Source organism: Plectrocnemia conspersa, unplaced genomic scaffold, assembly GCF_051122295.1.
Source record: "Plectrocnemia conspersa isolate PC_06_02 unplaced genomic scaffold, ASM5112229v1 ptg000004l, whole genome shotgun sequence".
Classification (NCBI taxonomy): Eukaryota; Metazoa; Arthropoda; class Insecta; order Trichoptera; family Polycentropodidae; genus Plectrocnemia; species Plectrocnemia conspersa.
Window position 1 is genome coordinate 15,263,820 of NW_028277168.1, and position 17,618 is coordinate 15,281,437.

The following is a 17,618-nucleotide window of genomic DNA, read 5'->3' on the forward strand; positions in this document are numbered from 1 at the left end:
GCTTGTTTGCTTGTGTGTATATCATGTGCGATTATGATGTAATTCCGTGTTTGCAAATTGGGTTATTTAGTTAATTACAAGTATAGTGGCAATTTTCCGATTATTACCAATTGAAAATAGACACGAGAGACATAATAATGCAAATGTGTACACATCACACGTGTTGTGTAAAGTTTATAATTATCTGTGTTATGCTTAATAATTGCTTAAAGATACAGGTTACAAAAATATGTATGTACAATAATTGTTTATTGTTATATATTCTATAAGCTAATATTGCTTTATAAAGATTCAATACAAAACTTGTACGGGACGCAGTGATTTTATAAATATATAAAAAAAAATGTATGATAAACTTAAAATCAATAAATATTTGATTAAAATGAACAAACCTTTTGTCTGTTCGTTCAACACTGTATCCTTTCTTCCGACAAAGGGATTTGTTAAATTTAAATATAAACTATTCACCGTGAAAATTTATTGCTTTTAATATTCGTACACATAATAATATGTTTTCCTATGAAAATTTATTGCCTCATCCCCTGTGTGTGCATGTAAACGTATTATATTTCACAAGTATCCATATTGTGTTTTGGAATAATAAATTTTTCGACCGTCGAAAGAACAGATTGTACATTAATAAGGACATCCACACAAAAGGGGTCCTTCGGCGCTCAGACCCCAGGGCTTTGAGGAATTATTATTTAAGGCTGTTTTCGACGCCATCTTAACTCTTAGCTAAAAAGGAAAACATTCCGCCGCGGGCCACAATAACTCGGGAAAATTCATCGCGATGTACTATGTGATGATTTGAGCATGAGAAAATTCAATGTAAATTTTTTACGACGCTCTCCCGGATCCGAACGTGAACGTAATTTGGCTGCGTTTCCGTTCACGTTCACGTTATCGCGTATTATTGTTGCGAAAAGTAATAATGTACGCCGAACGCAATTTTGCACGGCGTTAACGATTGTTATAAAATTTGCACGTCACTCGCGTTCCCGTGTTCTGTGTTTTGGAAAACAAAAGTTTCGATGTAACAGGGTAATAATATTTTTATACGTATTGTTTCATGTTATAAAATTTTATGTGAATAGGATATTAATAAATGTATACAAATTATTATTAATAAATATATATATGATATATATATATTTTGGTTTGCCTCATTTAGTTAATTTCGAGTTAATTGAGGGATCATGTACAGTTTTTTTAATTTTCTGTTATAATCTTACATACGTAAGCCCAATGCGTTACAGCGGGGTAAATCTTTGGTAACTGGTTAAATTAATCAGACATAATGAATGATTTTATGTAAGTATTAATTAGACTTTTAAGCCCAGGAATCTTTGACATCTAGTGAATTATTATGTCATCGCCTTAATTTTTTAAGTCGTTTTTTTGATATTATTACGTTAAATTACAGTAAATAAAAATAAGAGTTTAAATTAATAATTTTTATCTATACGTAATTAAATAAATGATTTTCCTAAGCTTATAAATAAATAAACAACAGCGCAAACGCTTAAAGTTGTAAAAATATATGCTAATAAATAAAAATTGAATTTAATCAAAGTACAATTGAATTAACAAATAAAATTTTTTAATAAATTTAATTAAAAAAATCAAAATAAAATACATTTTTAATTACATAATGTACAAAAAACGTATCTATAGACATATACAATCCAAAATATGGCAAATAGCTGATATTATTTATTACTATATAACTATTTTATTCATCGTGATTATATATATAAATTAATTCAATCCTACAAATTTAGATTTAAGAATAAATTTAATAATAATAACTAAATCTATACTAAAAAGTAAAAATCACGTTTTCCAAGTAACCACGAACTTTCTAAAGATACTAGAAAATTAACATATTTTTTTTATACCCTTTTCAATTTTTAATCTTATTAGCTAATAATAATATTTTCGTTTAATATTTTTTACTTGAATGCGCATTCGAGTTTATATTAAATCAGTTAAAATACCCATAAATACAAGTGTGAAATGTAATGTCATAATCCTTATAATGAATCCTTATAAATTTTATTATATATTTTCGTCAAAAATGTTAAATAAAAGAATTGGTCTATAAAATTTGCACAAACAAGAAAAACTAAAACGAGCTTAATAGACAATTTGGCTTTATGTTTAAAAAATTGAAACTCCTAAAATAATCGATTTTAACTAGCAGTTATTTAATTAATCTGCTTTTTTCTATAAATTGTTTTCGAGTATTGTATAATTTTTTCGTATACCAAGTATACACACATGTGCTCCTTTGTAACTGTTGTTATTATTATTGTATTACTAGATTCACGTAATCAGATATTTATTAAATCCGTTTATTTTGTTAAATTACCTATTTTAAACGCAATTACCAGGAAGAAAGGAAAAAATATGGTTTCACATTATTGTTAATTTAAATTTTGTGTACAATTATTGCACATTGCATTATTATGAGAGACTTTTATAGCTTAGATTATGTCAAAAAATTCGATTAATTAAATTTGCTTGTACATAAAACAGATAAAACGAAAAAAAAACGTTATATTAAAAAAAAGGTAATAAAACGTAATAGGAATAATAGTTTTGTTTAATATTATCCCAATTGGTGTAGAATTCGTGGGATAATAGAAACGCGAATCTCCTTCTATTTCTATAATTATTTATTACTTCTCAAAACATAATATGTGAACAACAATCGGGATTCAGAGAAAAGCATTCGACTGAAACTGCATTACAAGTAGCGATAAATGATTGGCTGTTGGCTAAGGATACAAACAAAATCATTGGAGCAGTTTTCTTGGATTTCAAGAGAGCCTTCGAAACAATAGACAGAAAAATAATGTTAAAGAAATTGGAGAGTATAGGTATAAGTGATATAGTTTTAAGATGGTTTAATAATTACTTATATAAAAGAAAACAAAAAGTTAAAATAAATAATGTATATTCTGAAGAGAAATTAGTGTCTTATGGAGTACCACAAGGGTATAAATTGGGACCATTGTTATTTGTTTTGTATATTAATGATATAGTTAATAACGTGAAAAAATGTAAAATTCATCTATTTGCGGATGACACATTAATGTATTGCATAGGTGATAACATTAAAGAAATTGTAAATAATTTAAATAATGAATTAAGTATATTAGAAATATGGTTAAAGAATAATGTACTTAAATTAAATGAGAATAAAACTAAATGTATGTTTATTAATTATAAAAATGTGTTAGATAATAGTACTAAAATAGTAATAAATAACTCTAGTATAGAAATAGTGGATAATATAAAATATTTAGGAGTAATTGTTGATACAAAATTAAATTTTAAAGAACATTGTAATTACATATTAAAAAAAATTAGTAGAAAAATAGGTTTATTATCTAGATTAAGAAATATATTAAGTATAAATACAAAAAAAATAATTTACAATAGTATAATATTGCCCCATTTTAATTATTGTGCAACACTATTAAATATGTTAAATAAATTAGATAAACAAATGTTGCAAAAATTACAAAATAGGGCAATGAGAGTAATCTTAAATAAAAATATATTAACTAATTGTAAAAGTATGATTGATAGATTAGAATGGTTGAATGTTTAAGAAATATTGAGTATGAATGTTTAAGTATTTATATATAAGTTAGAAAATAATATGTTACCAGAATATTTTAATAAGTATTTAATAAGAAATAAAGATGTACATAAATATAATACTAGAAATAAAGAAAATTTAAAGATAATTAAGTATAAGAAAACGAGTACGGCTAGGGGAAGTATGTACGGAGGTTTTGATTTATATAATAGTCTTCCAAGAGAAATCCGAAACAGCAAAAATATAACGGGTTTCATAAATGGAATAAAAAAACACCTTCGTACATATAGAAATAAATTATAATATTAAGACTTTATTATTGTATATTTTTAATTTTTTTATTTCTGTTATGTATTTTTTATATATTTTTATATTTGTTTACTAAATTTGTTAGATGTAAAGATTAGCTATTAAGCTAAATAAATTAATAAAATAAATAAATAAATAAATAAATAATCGTATATAAATCACAAGTCTGCCACAGGAGACTTTTAGTCAGCATTTAGAACAAAACTACCACTAATATATTACACCATTTTATCGACTAATTGTAGGACTATATTATAAACTTTGTAATTTTAACTAAAAATAAACACATGTATGGAGATAGGTACCACACAGTTAAAAATGTCATATTTATTTTTCATTATTTCTATTGCCATTCAATGTGATAGGAATTTTAGTTAAACTATGAATGCTTTTCCTAAGATTAATTATACACCACAGTGTTAAGAGCAGAGCATTTCAAACACATATATAATATATATGTACTAGAAAAAAACACATCAACAAAAAGTGTCTGTTATTAAAAGATATTATATAACTAAAAGTGAAATATTTGGTCAAAGCTAGTACTTATTATAAAATAAGGATTATTTGTATATAATTATTTTTACATTGAAATTTCTTTTAATATTTTTTTTATGTTTCATGTTTCTTGTGTAAAATCGAATTTTTTGCTGTTGAATAGTAAAAGTTCGATGCTGTGCTGATATATCCCATTTCCGGGCTTTACGCTCTCTCGCGTCCGACACGCTTCTTTTTCGCTTCGTTAAGGAGTGTTTTTTTATATATAAAAAATTGAAAATAAGCCAACTTTTACGATGTCCTTTTGCGAGATAACGGTGCGCGTTCATAGAGAATATTTCATCGCATATTTAAAAAATACCGTATCAGAATGTCGGAAAGAAAAGGGAGAATACAACGCGGAGTGGTTGAGAAAAAAGAAACGTTGCCGATAATTTACACCTTCACAAAAGGAGCGGCGAGTGGTTGGTTGATATACGCAATAATATAATACACATAATATAATACGAGGGGTCTCCGGGAACAAAGTTGCGCGCGGAAAGAAATAAACTGTGGCGAAAATAACGACGGGATAAACAGGGAATAACAAACGTATAAATAAAGTGGAAAATCTTTTGTGAGCACTGCTTGCCCCCCTCATCCACTGAGACTCGACGCCGTATATAAATAATATAAGCCGAAATGGCATCGTTACGGGATTTTCAAACGTTGCGACACACAACAACTTTGCGGTTAATGTCAAATGAATAAACTCGCTCTGGGGGAGTGGCGCCAGTTATTCTTATCGCGATTATAATGTAACAGCCGAACGAAATGCATTCGGAAATGGGGCTTTGACTACAAAATCAGCAGGTGTAATTATTTATTAGCACGATGAATAGGCATGGTCTGATCAATCTGGAAATTTTGTATTAACAGTTACACATTATTATTCATGCACATGTGTCATTTAAAAATATACAAGTTGAAGAGCATATTAATAGAAGATATTTTTTTCTTTAAGCAACATAATAAAAGAAAGATAATTTAGAAAGCTTGTATGAATAGTATAGTTATCGTATGATGCTAATGAGTATATTTTGTTATTCGCTTTTTTAGCAGTAATTTTATAATTGTTTTTAAGAAAACGAAGATTACGGTTACGATGGAAGTAAAAAAATTTAAGTCATATATTCATGAAAATCTACAAAAAAATATTAAACAAAGATTGAAGCGTTCTAGTCGTGGGTAGTTGCTTAGATGTTTTCGAGTGCGTTGATAATGATTCGTGAAGGACGCTTGTACAGCAAACTATAGAAAGTGACCCTTCTGAAAGGCGTCAGTGCTTGTCCTGTAGGTGATCCGAGGTCGAAGGTGACCTCACTTACAACACTTAGTGAACCATCCCCCATAAACACAAACGCCCACAAGCTATCCTAACCCACCAACTACCAATCACATTTCCACCGATTGCCTTAAATCCAATCCAACTTTAATTTAACAATCATCAATAATCAAAGAGCCAAAAACACTAGGAACACCAAAAAACATCAGGATCAAGAATCAAGGCGGTACCTAAATCTGGGGCATAGGAGTCGCTACACAATTAACTTTCTTTTGTACAGAATCAATCAATATCGTCTTCACACACCAGATGCATTATTTTATCATTAATAACTAGTTCGTCAATCCTAGGCATAATTTCAAGGGCAAATAATCGACTTGCTTTTAATATATCGATTAATGGACGTTCAATATCAAATGACAGAGTTTTAGAAGCGGTAGAAGCCGCAAGGACAAGACAATAAAATTGTTGTGCTAAAGAATCGATAGCGTCTAAAATGGAGGGTTTAACTAAATCTAATACCATTCAGTATGATACTTGGCATTTAGCAATTCTGTTCAAAAGATATATGATAGTTTAATTATATTAAATTTACCTATACTTAAGTTATTCCTAATTGAAATAAATTCCTGTTGCTAAAAATAATTGGTGTCTTCGTTTGACAATTCAGGATGAAATGTTAACATATTTTTTTTAAATAATGAAGCTTTCATCGAATTATTTGAGAAAATACGATGATTAGTATATCCATATTTTATAAAACCAGAATTATATCTTAAAATAAATAAAAAAACAATTTTAGCTAATAATAAGAACGTAATCCAAACAAATTATAATTACAAATAAATCTTCTTTGGGCAGTTTTCTTTGGTTTTGTTCCAACAAGACTATTATTTTCTAATGATGTACAAGAAGATTGATAGTTCATTTTCAATTTCTGAAAAATCACTATGAAAAATTGTGAGAGTACCGAATCCGAAAAAAGTTTTCTGTTAACTGATACATTAAAAATTCGTACTGCAATAGTGCATCGGCATTATTTTTGTGAATGCATTGTTTACGTATACAGGTGTATACGAGGAAGAAGCAATACATGCGCGTAAGATAATTCGTTGTCTCGCTTGTTCTTGTTGAAGCGGCAATGCTTATTTCAAGGTTTCTCCTTTGTGTCACACCCGGCTATTTAAATGAATATTTCGGCCCATTTCGCACAAAATAAATAAAAAAATAAAATATATGTTTTATGACAGTAACTGGTTGTCAATTCCTATAGTACGATTGGGTAAGTCCAGCGTGTGTATGTTTTGGATAAAAAGTGGAAGCTGTGACGTTTACTGATTTATAGTTGTTGTTGCTATTGTATGGCAATGTATGCCCAACCGCAAGCAGGCTATTGAAGAAAAATTGCTCAAAATGATATTTTCTTTCCAATTTTTTGAACTACCCAAATGATAATCATACATAAAATATTTCAAATATCTAGAAAATGCTAGTAATTTTTTTATCAAGATCTAACTAAACTAAAATATTTTTATTTTATTGCTACTTAATTTATTGTTTACTGTGCCAACCACAAAACTCGAAATAATAATATATATTTAAAATATAAAACATTACCCTATTTATTTAGTTATAAATTATTAAGAAGTTTTATTAATATAAATCACAAAAACAACTGCTTAAAGCTTAGACATCGACAGTGCCCCCCCGCTCGGGCTCATGAATCTTTCACAGGTTATAAATCAACCAGTAGTTCATCTCCGATATACCAAAACTTGTTTCGCTACCACAATAGGGTACTTTACACGCCACATACTCGTTTCGGTTACTTTCAAGCAATTCACAACATAAAATATTATTTTTATCTGTACATAGAAAACTAAAATATATAGATAACGTAATTAATTATGTATCAAGTTATGGTAATGAATAGCAAATTTAATTATTTTATTTATTTTCGTATACCTTAGTAAAAGTTTTTTAAGCCAAAACCGCCACTGTGTATACGCTCAGACACGCATAAATTACGTGTTCGCATAACGTTATGCAAATGCTCAGTTCTCATATGGGCTTTGCTTAATGGCTCGCACGCACAAGCTTTCGAAACGCAAAAAATGTATGTAACTGTTTTATTAACGAAGCGTCGTATATTTCACGCGGAAAAAAAAACGCGTCAAGTAATTAAATCATTTTTTTAAGGGCGTTAATGTGAATTTTCGCAGCACACAACGGAGAAAAAAGGGCGTCTTTAAAATATTGACGTCGTTGGGCCGAAAGTATACGATCGTTCAAGTGCTGGGAGAAAGGTCGGTTCAACACAAAAGAAAAGTGTTCCGGGGCGTTCAATTTATTCGAAATAGCAACAAAAGGGAAAATTAGCGTCGTCGTGTACACGCCGAGCAAATGTGCCGAACGGCGTTGCGGGAATAATAAGGGCTGGTGAGGCCGGGACATAAATTAAGGGCATCGGCTGAAACAACGGGACGCTGGATGCTCATATGGAAAATTATAGCCCTTGGATGAATTCAACGCTCGAATGTTTTTACAGCTGCTAATTATTTTTAATTGGGATGAACTACATAGGACGTTTGTGGCTATTTCTTTCTAGCAACGGACTAATAAAAGTTGTACGACTTTTACTAAGTGCGTTTAGAGTTTCTTAATTGCTTTTAGCTCAATACACAGCGTATCTTAGAGAACCATTTAAAAATAAAAATAAAAGTCTTCCTTGGAGTTTTTTTATATTTATATACAAAGAATTTTAGTAGTAAAGATACAAGCCCCAAAAAATGGTAACAAAGCTTTATTTTGAGATTGAATAATATAATTTGGCATCCCGAGTATTATAATACTTTAAATTGAAAAATTCATAAAATGTTTTTTATATCATATTTTGTTATTATTTTTTTGTATCACAGAACATTTATTTTTGGAGCGTTAAGATACGATTCTCGCAAAAGGTTGTATATCACTAAGTATTTATTTAAACTACTGAAGGGTGTTGTTTTAAAACACATTCAGTTTTGGGTTCTGGAACGTCTTTGGTTGACATCATACGATAACCTAAGTATACATTAAACACATAACATACCGTTGACTCACTTACGCGTCATTTGTAATTCTAACGTTAATTATCATGTAATGCATACTAATTTCATTCAATTATGTCAACGTTAACATGCCTATTTTTGATTTATATTATATAATAAAATTTATTTAATTCGTCATTAATATTTTATAAACCGCATATGAATACAATGAAATGTATATATATTTACTCTCTACACTATCCTTCACCCTTTGACCGATTTAATTCATACTTTTTAGGACCCTGCTCAAAACATTGGTACTCTTCCCCACCCTAAGCCACCTTACCCACTTTCCCTAATATACAGGTGTTTCACATTGAATGTGAACCGTTCCAAATTTTTCTCATCTGTACTTCAGGACCTTTATGAAAATATAGTCATCTCACCCCACCATTGGACATTTCCCCCTAATTTCGATTTTTGTTTTTATTTCTTTGTTACATCTCTTTGACGCTTTGACGTTGAGTAAGGTTAAATTTGTATTCTCTTTTTAAAGAATCACCCATGCGTATGCAAATATACAAGAATGCCTCTATCTTTATATTGATTGATTATTTTTTTTTTTAAATTATTAAAAAAAGAATAATCATTTAAATATGACTTTCAGCTAGTCCTTTATTAAACCAATATCTGTATAACTCATCTTTTCTTTACAACCGGAAGCAATATATAATCATAGATAATCTAATACACGAGACCAACATACAAAACGATGCCTTTGTTAAGTCTCACAGTCATAGATACCCCTAATTTATTCATGGTAGCAAATTAATTCTATACAACCACAACACACAAAATGCGAGAGAGAGAAAGATTGTGGGTTATATCGCCGCTTTTAATATCTGACCGCATTCGTATCATAAAAGAGCCCTTAAAAGGTAACCTGGAAACTGCAGAGTTAACTTAAAGAGAAAAGTGGGAAGCGCTAAAAGCCACTGCGTACTACAATTACAGCTTCTCCGTTCTGAACTATTTTTATTACAGCTCCATCACAATACAGAAGATTGAATTAAATTAGTTTTTATATTTCAATCTCTTTAAATCTCGAGCAATATTTGAGAATGTAGTAATAGAAAAACGACGAAAAGGTAAGTGCTTTGAACTAAACATGGGATACAATTAAAATTAAAGTCAGGCTGTCTGAAGAGAAACCATATCATAAATCAGTTAATTGACGTAATAAAACTAATTTAGAGAGTTTAAAAGACTAATGTCACTCGAATAAATACAAGGTTCATATATTTTTGTATTATAAATTCAAGACTCACCTGCAAAGATCGTCGGCTTGATCCGCTGTTTGAGCGAGACAGCATCGGAGGACGTCTCTTTGTGGCACCTCTGCCTGCGAGTAAGTTGTTCAGCAACGATGGACTGCGGGCGCATATGAAGGCGTGGAACGACGAAACAGTGAACACACCTAACTTATTTAGGGTATTCTTGGTGGCTCGAGACACGTGAGTTAACAACGACTGTAAAAATAAAAATTTGTGGTTAAGCATATTGTAAAAATATGGTTTACATAGTTAAATTTTAGTGTATTGTACAAGTTAACAATTCAATCAAGTGCCATACACATAATATGCAGCTTTAGCCATAATAATAAGACATCCTTAAATATTTTGCGTATTAAACGGAAACTAAATGAATGCGAATCCCTTAGAAAACACTGAAATATTTGCAAGAGGAAGACAAAAGTAGTAGCTTTAAGAACATTTTTCGGTGTAAAAAGTATATAAATACAAGCGCATGGCTTGGACTGAGGAAAATGCGTCAAAATATGTAAAGATGATGCTGTAAGCATGACTGAATATCGCTTGGGTGTAGTAAAAATAAAAACAGTTGCTCATCTAAAAATGTTGTACATTTACAGTATGATTTACAAAGAGCACATAGTTGCAAATAAGTTTTTTCTTGGAGTAAAAACAATAATAAAGGACGTCGTTAGGATCATAAATAAAATTTACAGTCGAGTCATAAACTCTAGGCTGTTTGCGACACTGTACAATATTATAAACTTGCAACACCAGCATCTCCTTCTACAAGCAGGAGTGTGCGATATGCTGAATTTTCTGAGGGAGTAGAACTCGGCTGTAAGGGCTTGTTAGTTGTTAAATGTATGCCTGAACTTGCATAGTACATGGCAGATATGTTTAGTCTTCTCAATCAACTTATTATTTCTCTCTGGGGATTTTTTATAAATATTTTTATATTGAGAATTAAGATAAATTCGTTTAAAAAAGACTTTTAGATTTTTTTTCAATTGCTGCTAACGCAAGCTGGACATTTAATTTAAATACAAAACATAGTTGCTTCAAATTTAAGAGCTTTAATTATAAACGTTAATCACAATCGCCCTGATAATTAAAAGGCATTAATTTATGTGCACTTAATGTCTTTTAATGCCACTCATGACATGAAATAAAAAAATGTCTTAGTTTTAGATAACACTGAAAATATAATATACATATCGTAGTTACAAAACCAAAAAAATGTTGTCTTTATTTTCAATATAGACTCTAAGCCATGTCAGTTATAAAACTCAAATGAATGCAGCGCAAATAATATATTAGTATGTAAAAGTAATTCTATCTATAATAAAGATTTCTGAATAATTTGCTACTTATTAAATAAACATGAAGTTTGAGTTTTAAATTAAAACTAAATGAATAATTGTTTGTGAACTTTATTTCATATTTATTTAATTAATTTAGCCACTTTATTGCGATTCAATCATTTTCAAGCAACTTATAGAACCATATATATTTCTGGCAATTTAAATATTTCTTACTGCAATGTTTTCTTTAATTCATGTTAATAAACCTGTATTGTAAGTAAGTAATACTAATCGTGAGTACTTTAAGGATGCTGGTCAATCATTATATTTCTAGAATAAACAAATTATTGCAATAATATAAATTTACCACAGAATCTCTTTGAGCATACAAAAAGGATATATATGAATAATTAAATCGCTACGTTTATGGCGTTAATATACGCATACCCCATTATCCTGAAAGCTGATGGAGCCAAATGACGGTTACGTTTATGATACGCAGAATTATTTATTATACACGAAGAGTAATCGTGTCACAGATCTAAATAAAACCGTATCAAAATTCTTAACGATCAATTATTTTTTTATATAATATTTTATATTTGTCCGTGATGTCTTAAGCGTCACACCGGTCGGTCCCATTTCTGTTCGCCGGTCTTGAAAACAAAATTTAAATTTGTAATTTTAAAACGCTTTCCGTGTCGGGTGTATGTACACGTTTTATTTCCGTGAAAGCTACCAGTGAAACGAAATCAATTTGTCCCGGGCCGATTCGAACGAGAGTGGAAATAATATAAAAATAAAGATTTTAACAACGCACTTGTAGATGATGATAACAATGGAGAAGAAATCCTATAAGGGTTTCATTTGTCATTATCTCTTGGCGTCCGAGCACTTCAAGGAGATGATTAATTCATCAGAATGAATTTTTAACGCGACGCTTTTTATATTTCGCCACGGATGCATGTATTATTTATAACCGAATAGATATAAAAGCCTCTCTCCCGTCAAGGCACTCTCCATAGTAACTGTGGCAGCACAAAAATACATTAACCTTTAAAACGTTAGTTTAATAGCTCGTTTCGGGTTACGCCTACGAGTTTAGGGCGCGAGACGTGGGAAGGAATTAATTTAACAAAGGTGTGTCTAGCGATATGTTTTTGTGTACCTATATACAATTAATTGATCAGTATTGTTTATATAAATACAGTGTACTATCAATTACTATTTCTAAAAATTAATGCTTATTAAATTCTAGATGTTCTTGTGATATTTTCAAATATGAATGTCATGATTTTTGTGACTACAATCAACAAATTTTATACCAGAATTAAATACATATATTATAGATTCTGTTCCAGTATTTCTTTTGAAAAAATCTCGAGAGAAGGGTTTTAACGATATATTAAAAATAATATAATAAGCAAATCAACGCGAGGTAGTTTTTATATTATACGAAATATGTTAAAGTTTTGATTTGAAAATTTTTCAGGAAACAACGAATCCTACGAGTTCATGTAATGATTTATTTATTAATAATACAAATTTTAATTAGGAAAATAAAACGATTGTCAAGAAGTAACATAGTACAATTTTGCAACAAATAGTAACTATGTTATGAAATAATACAATGTTGGGTTAAGGAAAGAATATCAAATATCGGGAATAATTGGATCACGCACCCGTATTATTAACGTCTACGGAAAATAAATGTTTATTATCCACGGCAGATATATTTATTAAAAAAATAAGATGAAGACCTCAGCTATTTCATTAAATTTGTACTAAATGTATTTATGTACTGTAACTATGGTATGTAAAATAAATTTGATGTTTGCAGGATTATTTATTTGTTTAAATATATAAAAAAATACATAGAACTAGCATAATTATTATTAAATATTAAATATCGGTATTTTTGAGAGAAAACTAAAGTCCACTGCATAAAAAAACTACGGCATAGTAGAATAAAAGCGTGATCAGAAGAGTCAACAAATAAATTGAACAGGCTATCAATACCAAGACGGGACAAATTATTTAGTATAATAAGTTTTAATGTTTTTTTTAATACATTAGTATTGATTGTGTTCTATAAGAAAGTTTCTCAAATTTAACTGTGAGAAAAATTGTAGAAAGAAAGGTGAAACTTCTCTGTGTCCATTTATAAGTCAATAATTAATAGTATGCTAAAAAGGGTGATGCTTTTTTAAAGCCAAGGTGGTAACTTAATGTATATTAATGGTGTACTTTAAATTATTATTCTGAGATATAAATTTTTTGTCCAATGCTGCATATGCTCATTATTTTGGAATATAAAAGCTGAATAAGGTGAGCTTTGAGCATATAAATCGCAACTGCAATAGTGTTAAATCAGCATAAAAAATCTAGCTAGTAAAATACGTTTTTATATACATTAAGGCGCTTAACAGCGAATATGTATGTACATATGTTAATCTACAATATATTTAAAGAAATGTTTGCCCTTGTTAAAATATAAATATAAATAATATAAAATCATATAATACCTACACGTCGGTCAAACTTACTTTTGGATTCGGTAGTTCACCGCTCTGCAAACTTGCCATGTAACAGCGTAGTCTAAATTGCTCGCAATGCAACCTCTCCAAGTTTTCCTCCCATTGGACAACTTGAGATGTCATCTGTTGTCTAGCTTCGGCGTCGGCCAAAACGCTCTGCTGAAGTTCCGCCATATGTTTCAATTTGTGATCCTGTAACAATGAAAGAAAATTGTGATTTAATCTCGATACGAGCTAATTTTGAGTTCATAACACGAAGTCGAGCCTAACGATCATCACACACGAGTTAAACTTTCTAAACTTCACACGCGCATTAATTAACAAGTTTGACCTGACATTTAACGTTAATGCTGCTAAAACTGTTAGAAATTAATTATTTGAAAATTTAATTACGGTCGGCTAGAGTAAATAACGAGTCAGATTAGTCGGAAACTTAAATCATTAATGACAGGCGTCTAAATAGAGGGTGGTATGAAGATATGTCTATTGCCCCAAAGAAAACTATTTTAATGTGTACTTTTTAGGATCATTTATACTCCGGCAATTCAACAGTATAGTAATAAAAATAACACTTTTAATAATAAAATAAATCATATTTTAGTTAAAAAAGTCTTAATTTGATTTTCATGTATTTATTTTTTCAATAGTATTAACGGTTCATGAGCAGTCAAATATTTTATTTTTTGGGCCACCTTTTTATATACTATGTACATACTACATACATATACACATATGTATATAAAAACAAATTTAATTAAAATAAACATTACCATATTTTTGTATATAATGTACTTCGTAAAAAATATTTGTGTTTACCGGTTCTGCGGTACAATACATAAATTTAAATAAGGGAAATTTTCGCTTTACGTTCGCTTAAGTAAAATAAATCAAATCGTTAACAATGTGTGAGACACGGTACTGAGAAGGACCATAAATCACCTGACCGCTTTTGAGTGTAACAATTGTTTGGGGATGCAAGATATATTATATTTTCTTTTTTTCGCAATAAACCCGCCTCGAAGCAAGTAATATAGCATTTTTTATATTACAAAATTGACGTTTTGCTCCTATTCGAATTTGACGTCGCGTCGTGAGATTTTTTCATAAATCAATAATTTATTATAATCTAAGCATTTTTATTAACTTACAGTTAACATTATTAGTATCAAGTCAATTAGACTGCTTTATTTCTAAATTTGGTTCATTTATTTTGATATATTGTTATACATATACCTATGATATTTGTATTTTAGGATTGACTTATACTACCTTTAAAAAACGCAATTTGATTTTTATTTTAACATATTTAACCCTTTCAACATGAAGTTCGTCATATTGCACACTTAATAACAGGTTTAATACCGTGTGTGTTTCGTCATTCAAACACCTTTTAATAAACTACGATTTTACTGTAGTATATTTATTTAGTCCTTAAGATATTTTTTTACTTATGTATATCATAACTACAATAGTTAAAATATTATCTTTTTTGTCTCTATGTAATAAGCACATATCTAGTCCCCTTTTACAAATTTAAATCATATTACCATCTGTCAGCCTAACTATACCCATTCATCAATTGTTTAGTTGCTAATACATAATTAACACTAAAATGGAAATGACACATTTAAAGTAGGTCAGTTATATTAGCACTTATTTATTTTATTCCACAGTTTGACTTTTACTGATTTTACCATTTAAAATAAACATATTACAGTCATTAAAAAATGTATTCTAAACTTTAAAAATATATTTGCTCCTAATTATCGCAAAGAGTCGCAGTATGCAATATATTAAAAAAAACTAAAAGGTTAATATAGTCTTTACAAATTAGTTTGACTAAATGAAATAAACAAATTTAAATAAAACAGCCCTTATCATTGTAGTTGTGCGGTTGGAGTGACATTTTTGATTCTGTCACATTATTTATAATACAATTAAATAAGTTTGTTATACTTTATTATATAAACCAAATGTTGTTTTTACTACCGTATTTCCCCGAAAATAAGATCCGGTCTTATTTTAATTTTTGCTTCAACATATTGATATTTCATTCTTTTTATGGGATGACTTATTTTATATGTAAAATAAACAAAAAATATTACAGTACAACAATCTACATTTATTGAAAAATGGTCATGTCATTTTCCTATGAAACATCATCATAACTCATCTATTGATGAATTGGGACCAGATTTTTTGCAACTCTATTTCCTATAGAAACGTTGGTCCGAATCTTTTATGTCCAACAATATAGCTCTTCTCAAATGGGTACTTATTATCCAAGTAGGCTGCTCGTATAATGTATTTGTAGCACTACTGTCAATTCTTCACTTGTAGGCTAGCCTTCACAAAGTTTCCACCCAGATTTCCATGCATAAATGTTTTGATTTCCATGCATAAATGTTCATTGAATGGCTTATTTATAAGCTGAATCTACTCTTGGGGTACGAGCTGAATCTCGATGAGTCAAACAAGCGTCGCGGTAAAAGGGTTAAAAGTCGCGTTTTTTATCGAAAATTATTGCTTGAGAATCCCTCATGAATAATGCCAAATCAATATTTTTAATTTCACAATAAATTTCTTCAATTTTATACAGTATTTTTAAGAAAATTTTATAAAGCATAAAAAAGGATCTTTAAAATTATAGATTTGCTTGAAAAATGTCATAATATTTTTTTGAGTTAGCATTAACAGATCACGAGATATCAAAATTTATTAAAACCGTTTACGATTCACCCTTTGTACAAGATAAACTCCTTTATTTTCTCTTTCTTATATCATGCCTTATATAACAATGTTTCGTGGCATTGCATGACCCAGTGAGAGCCTGTCATATTCTTGTCAGATTTCACGAAGAGCTTACGAGGGTAGCTTACGCGAGATCAAGATAAAATTGCCAGTCAAACTTAAAATGTACGAGACGGCGCATAAATACCTCTGTTGCCACCGTTTGACAGCCGCTATGTGTAATAAAAATTATTTCCGTCGAGTCACGGTACAAAAATAATAATTTGTTACACTTTTCATAAAATATATTGCGTGCGAAATGTCACTTTTCATCGTCGTTCCATCGAGGGTTTCAAAAGCCTTTTTACTTCAGTAACTACCGATGACGTGCTTTGAGTCGTAATATTTCTAGAGATTGTAGACGTATGTTTTGTGATGTGTTTTTTCTTCGAGAATTAATGGACATATGACGCTTAGCAAACCGTGGAAGCGAACATTTATCATTTCTCTGCAGGCTAACAAAAAGCTCGGGACGTTTCGAGGAAAACTTCGATAATCAAGCGCAAATGTTGAAGCATATATTATGTTGTGAGTGATGCAATATCTCATAGATATGTTAAAAAATACCTATTTTTCAAACTAATTGTGATAAAATAATAAAGCTCCAAAAGGATACAAATATATATAGATACATTAAAAAAATATAAAATTTTAGAAATTATTTTTCATAATTAAAATAATAATACTATCAGCAAATATATTTGAATATACTGAAAATATTTATACAGTAAAAATACAAAGCTGGATTCTTTGCTACAAAGACATTTTTTCTAAGAAATCGTAGTAATGTGTTCTTTTAGTGATCTGTTTTTTCTCTGCTTAATAAAAAAAACTGGCAATTTAGTTTATGTATTTATTTATGGAAATAACAGTATTTACAGGCAAAATGCTGTCGTCAATATAA

General features: G+C 29.5%; 1 protein-coding gene across 2 annotated transcripts in view; it reads right to left on the bottom strand.

Annotated features, from left to right (window-relative positions):
- The window catches only part of sif (guanine nucleotide exchange factor still life), a 257,972-nt gene that overhangs the window by 30,208 nt on the left and 210,146 nt on the right, over positions 1 to 17,618 (bottom strand). For both annotated transcript variants that reach the window (XM_088184510.1, XM_088184509.1), the window contains 2 exons: positions 13,934 to 14,116; positions 10,102 to 10,302 (listed from right to left, as the gene is read on the bottom strand). In XM_088184510.1, coding sequence (XP_088040636.1) covers positions 10,102 to 10,302; positions 13,934 to 14,116 — 384 coding nt within the window. The remainder of the gene's footprint in view (positions 1 to 10,101; positions 10,303 to 13,933; positions 14,117 to 17,618) is intronic.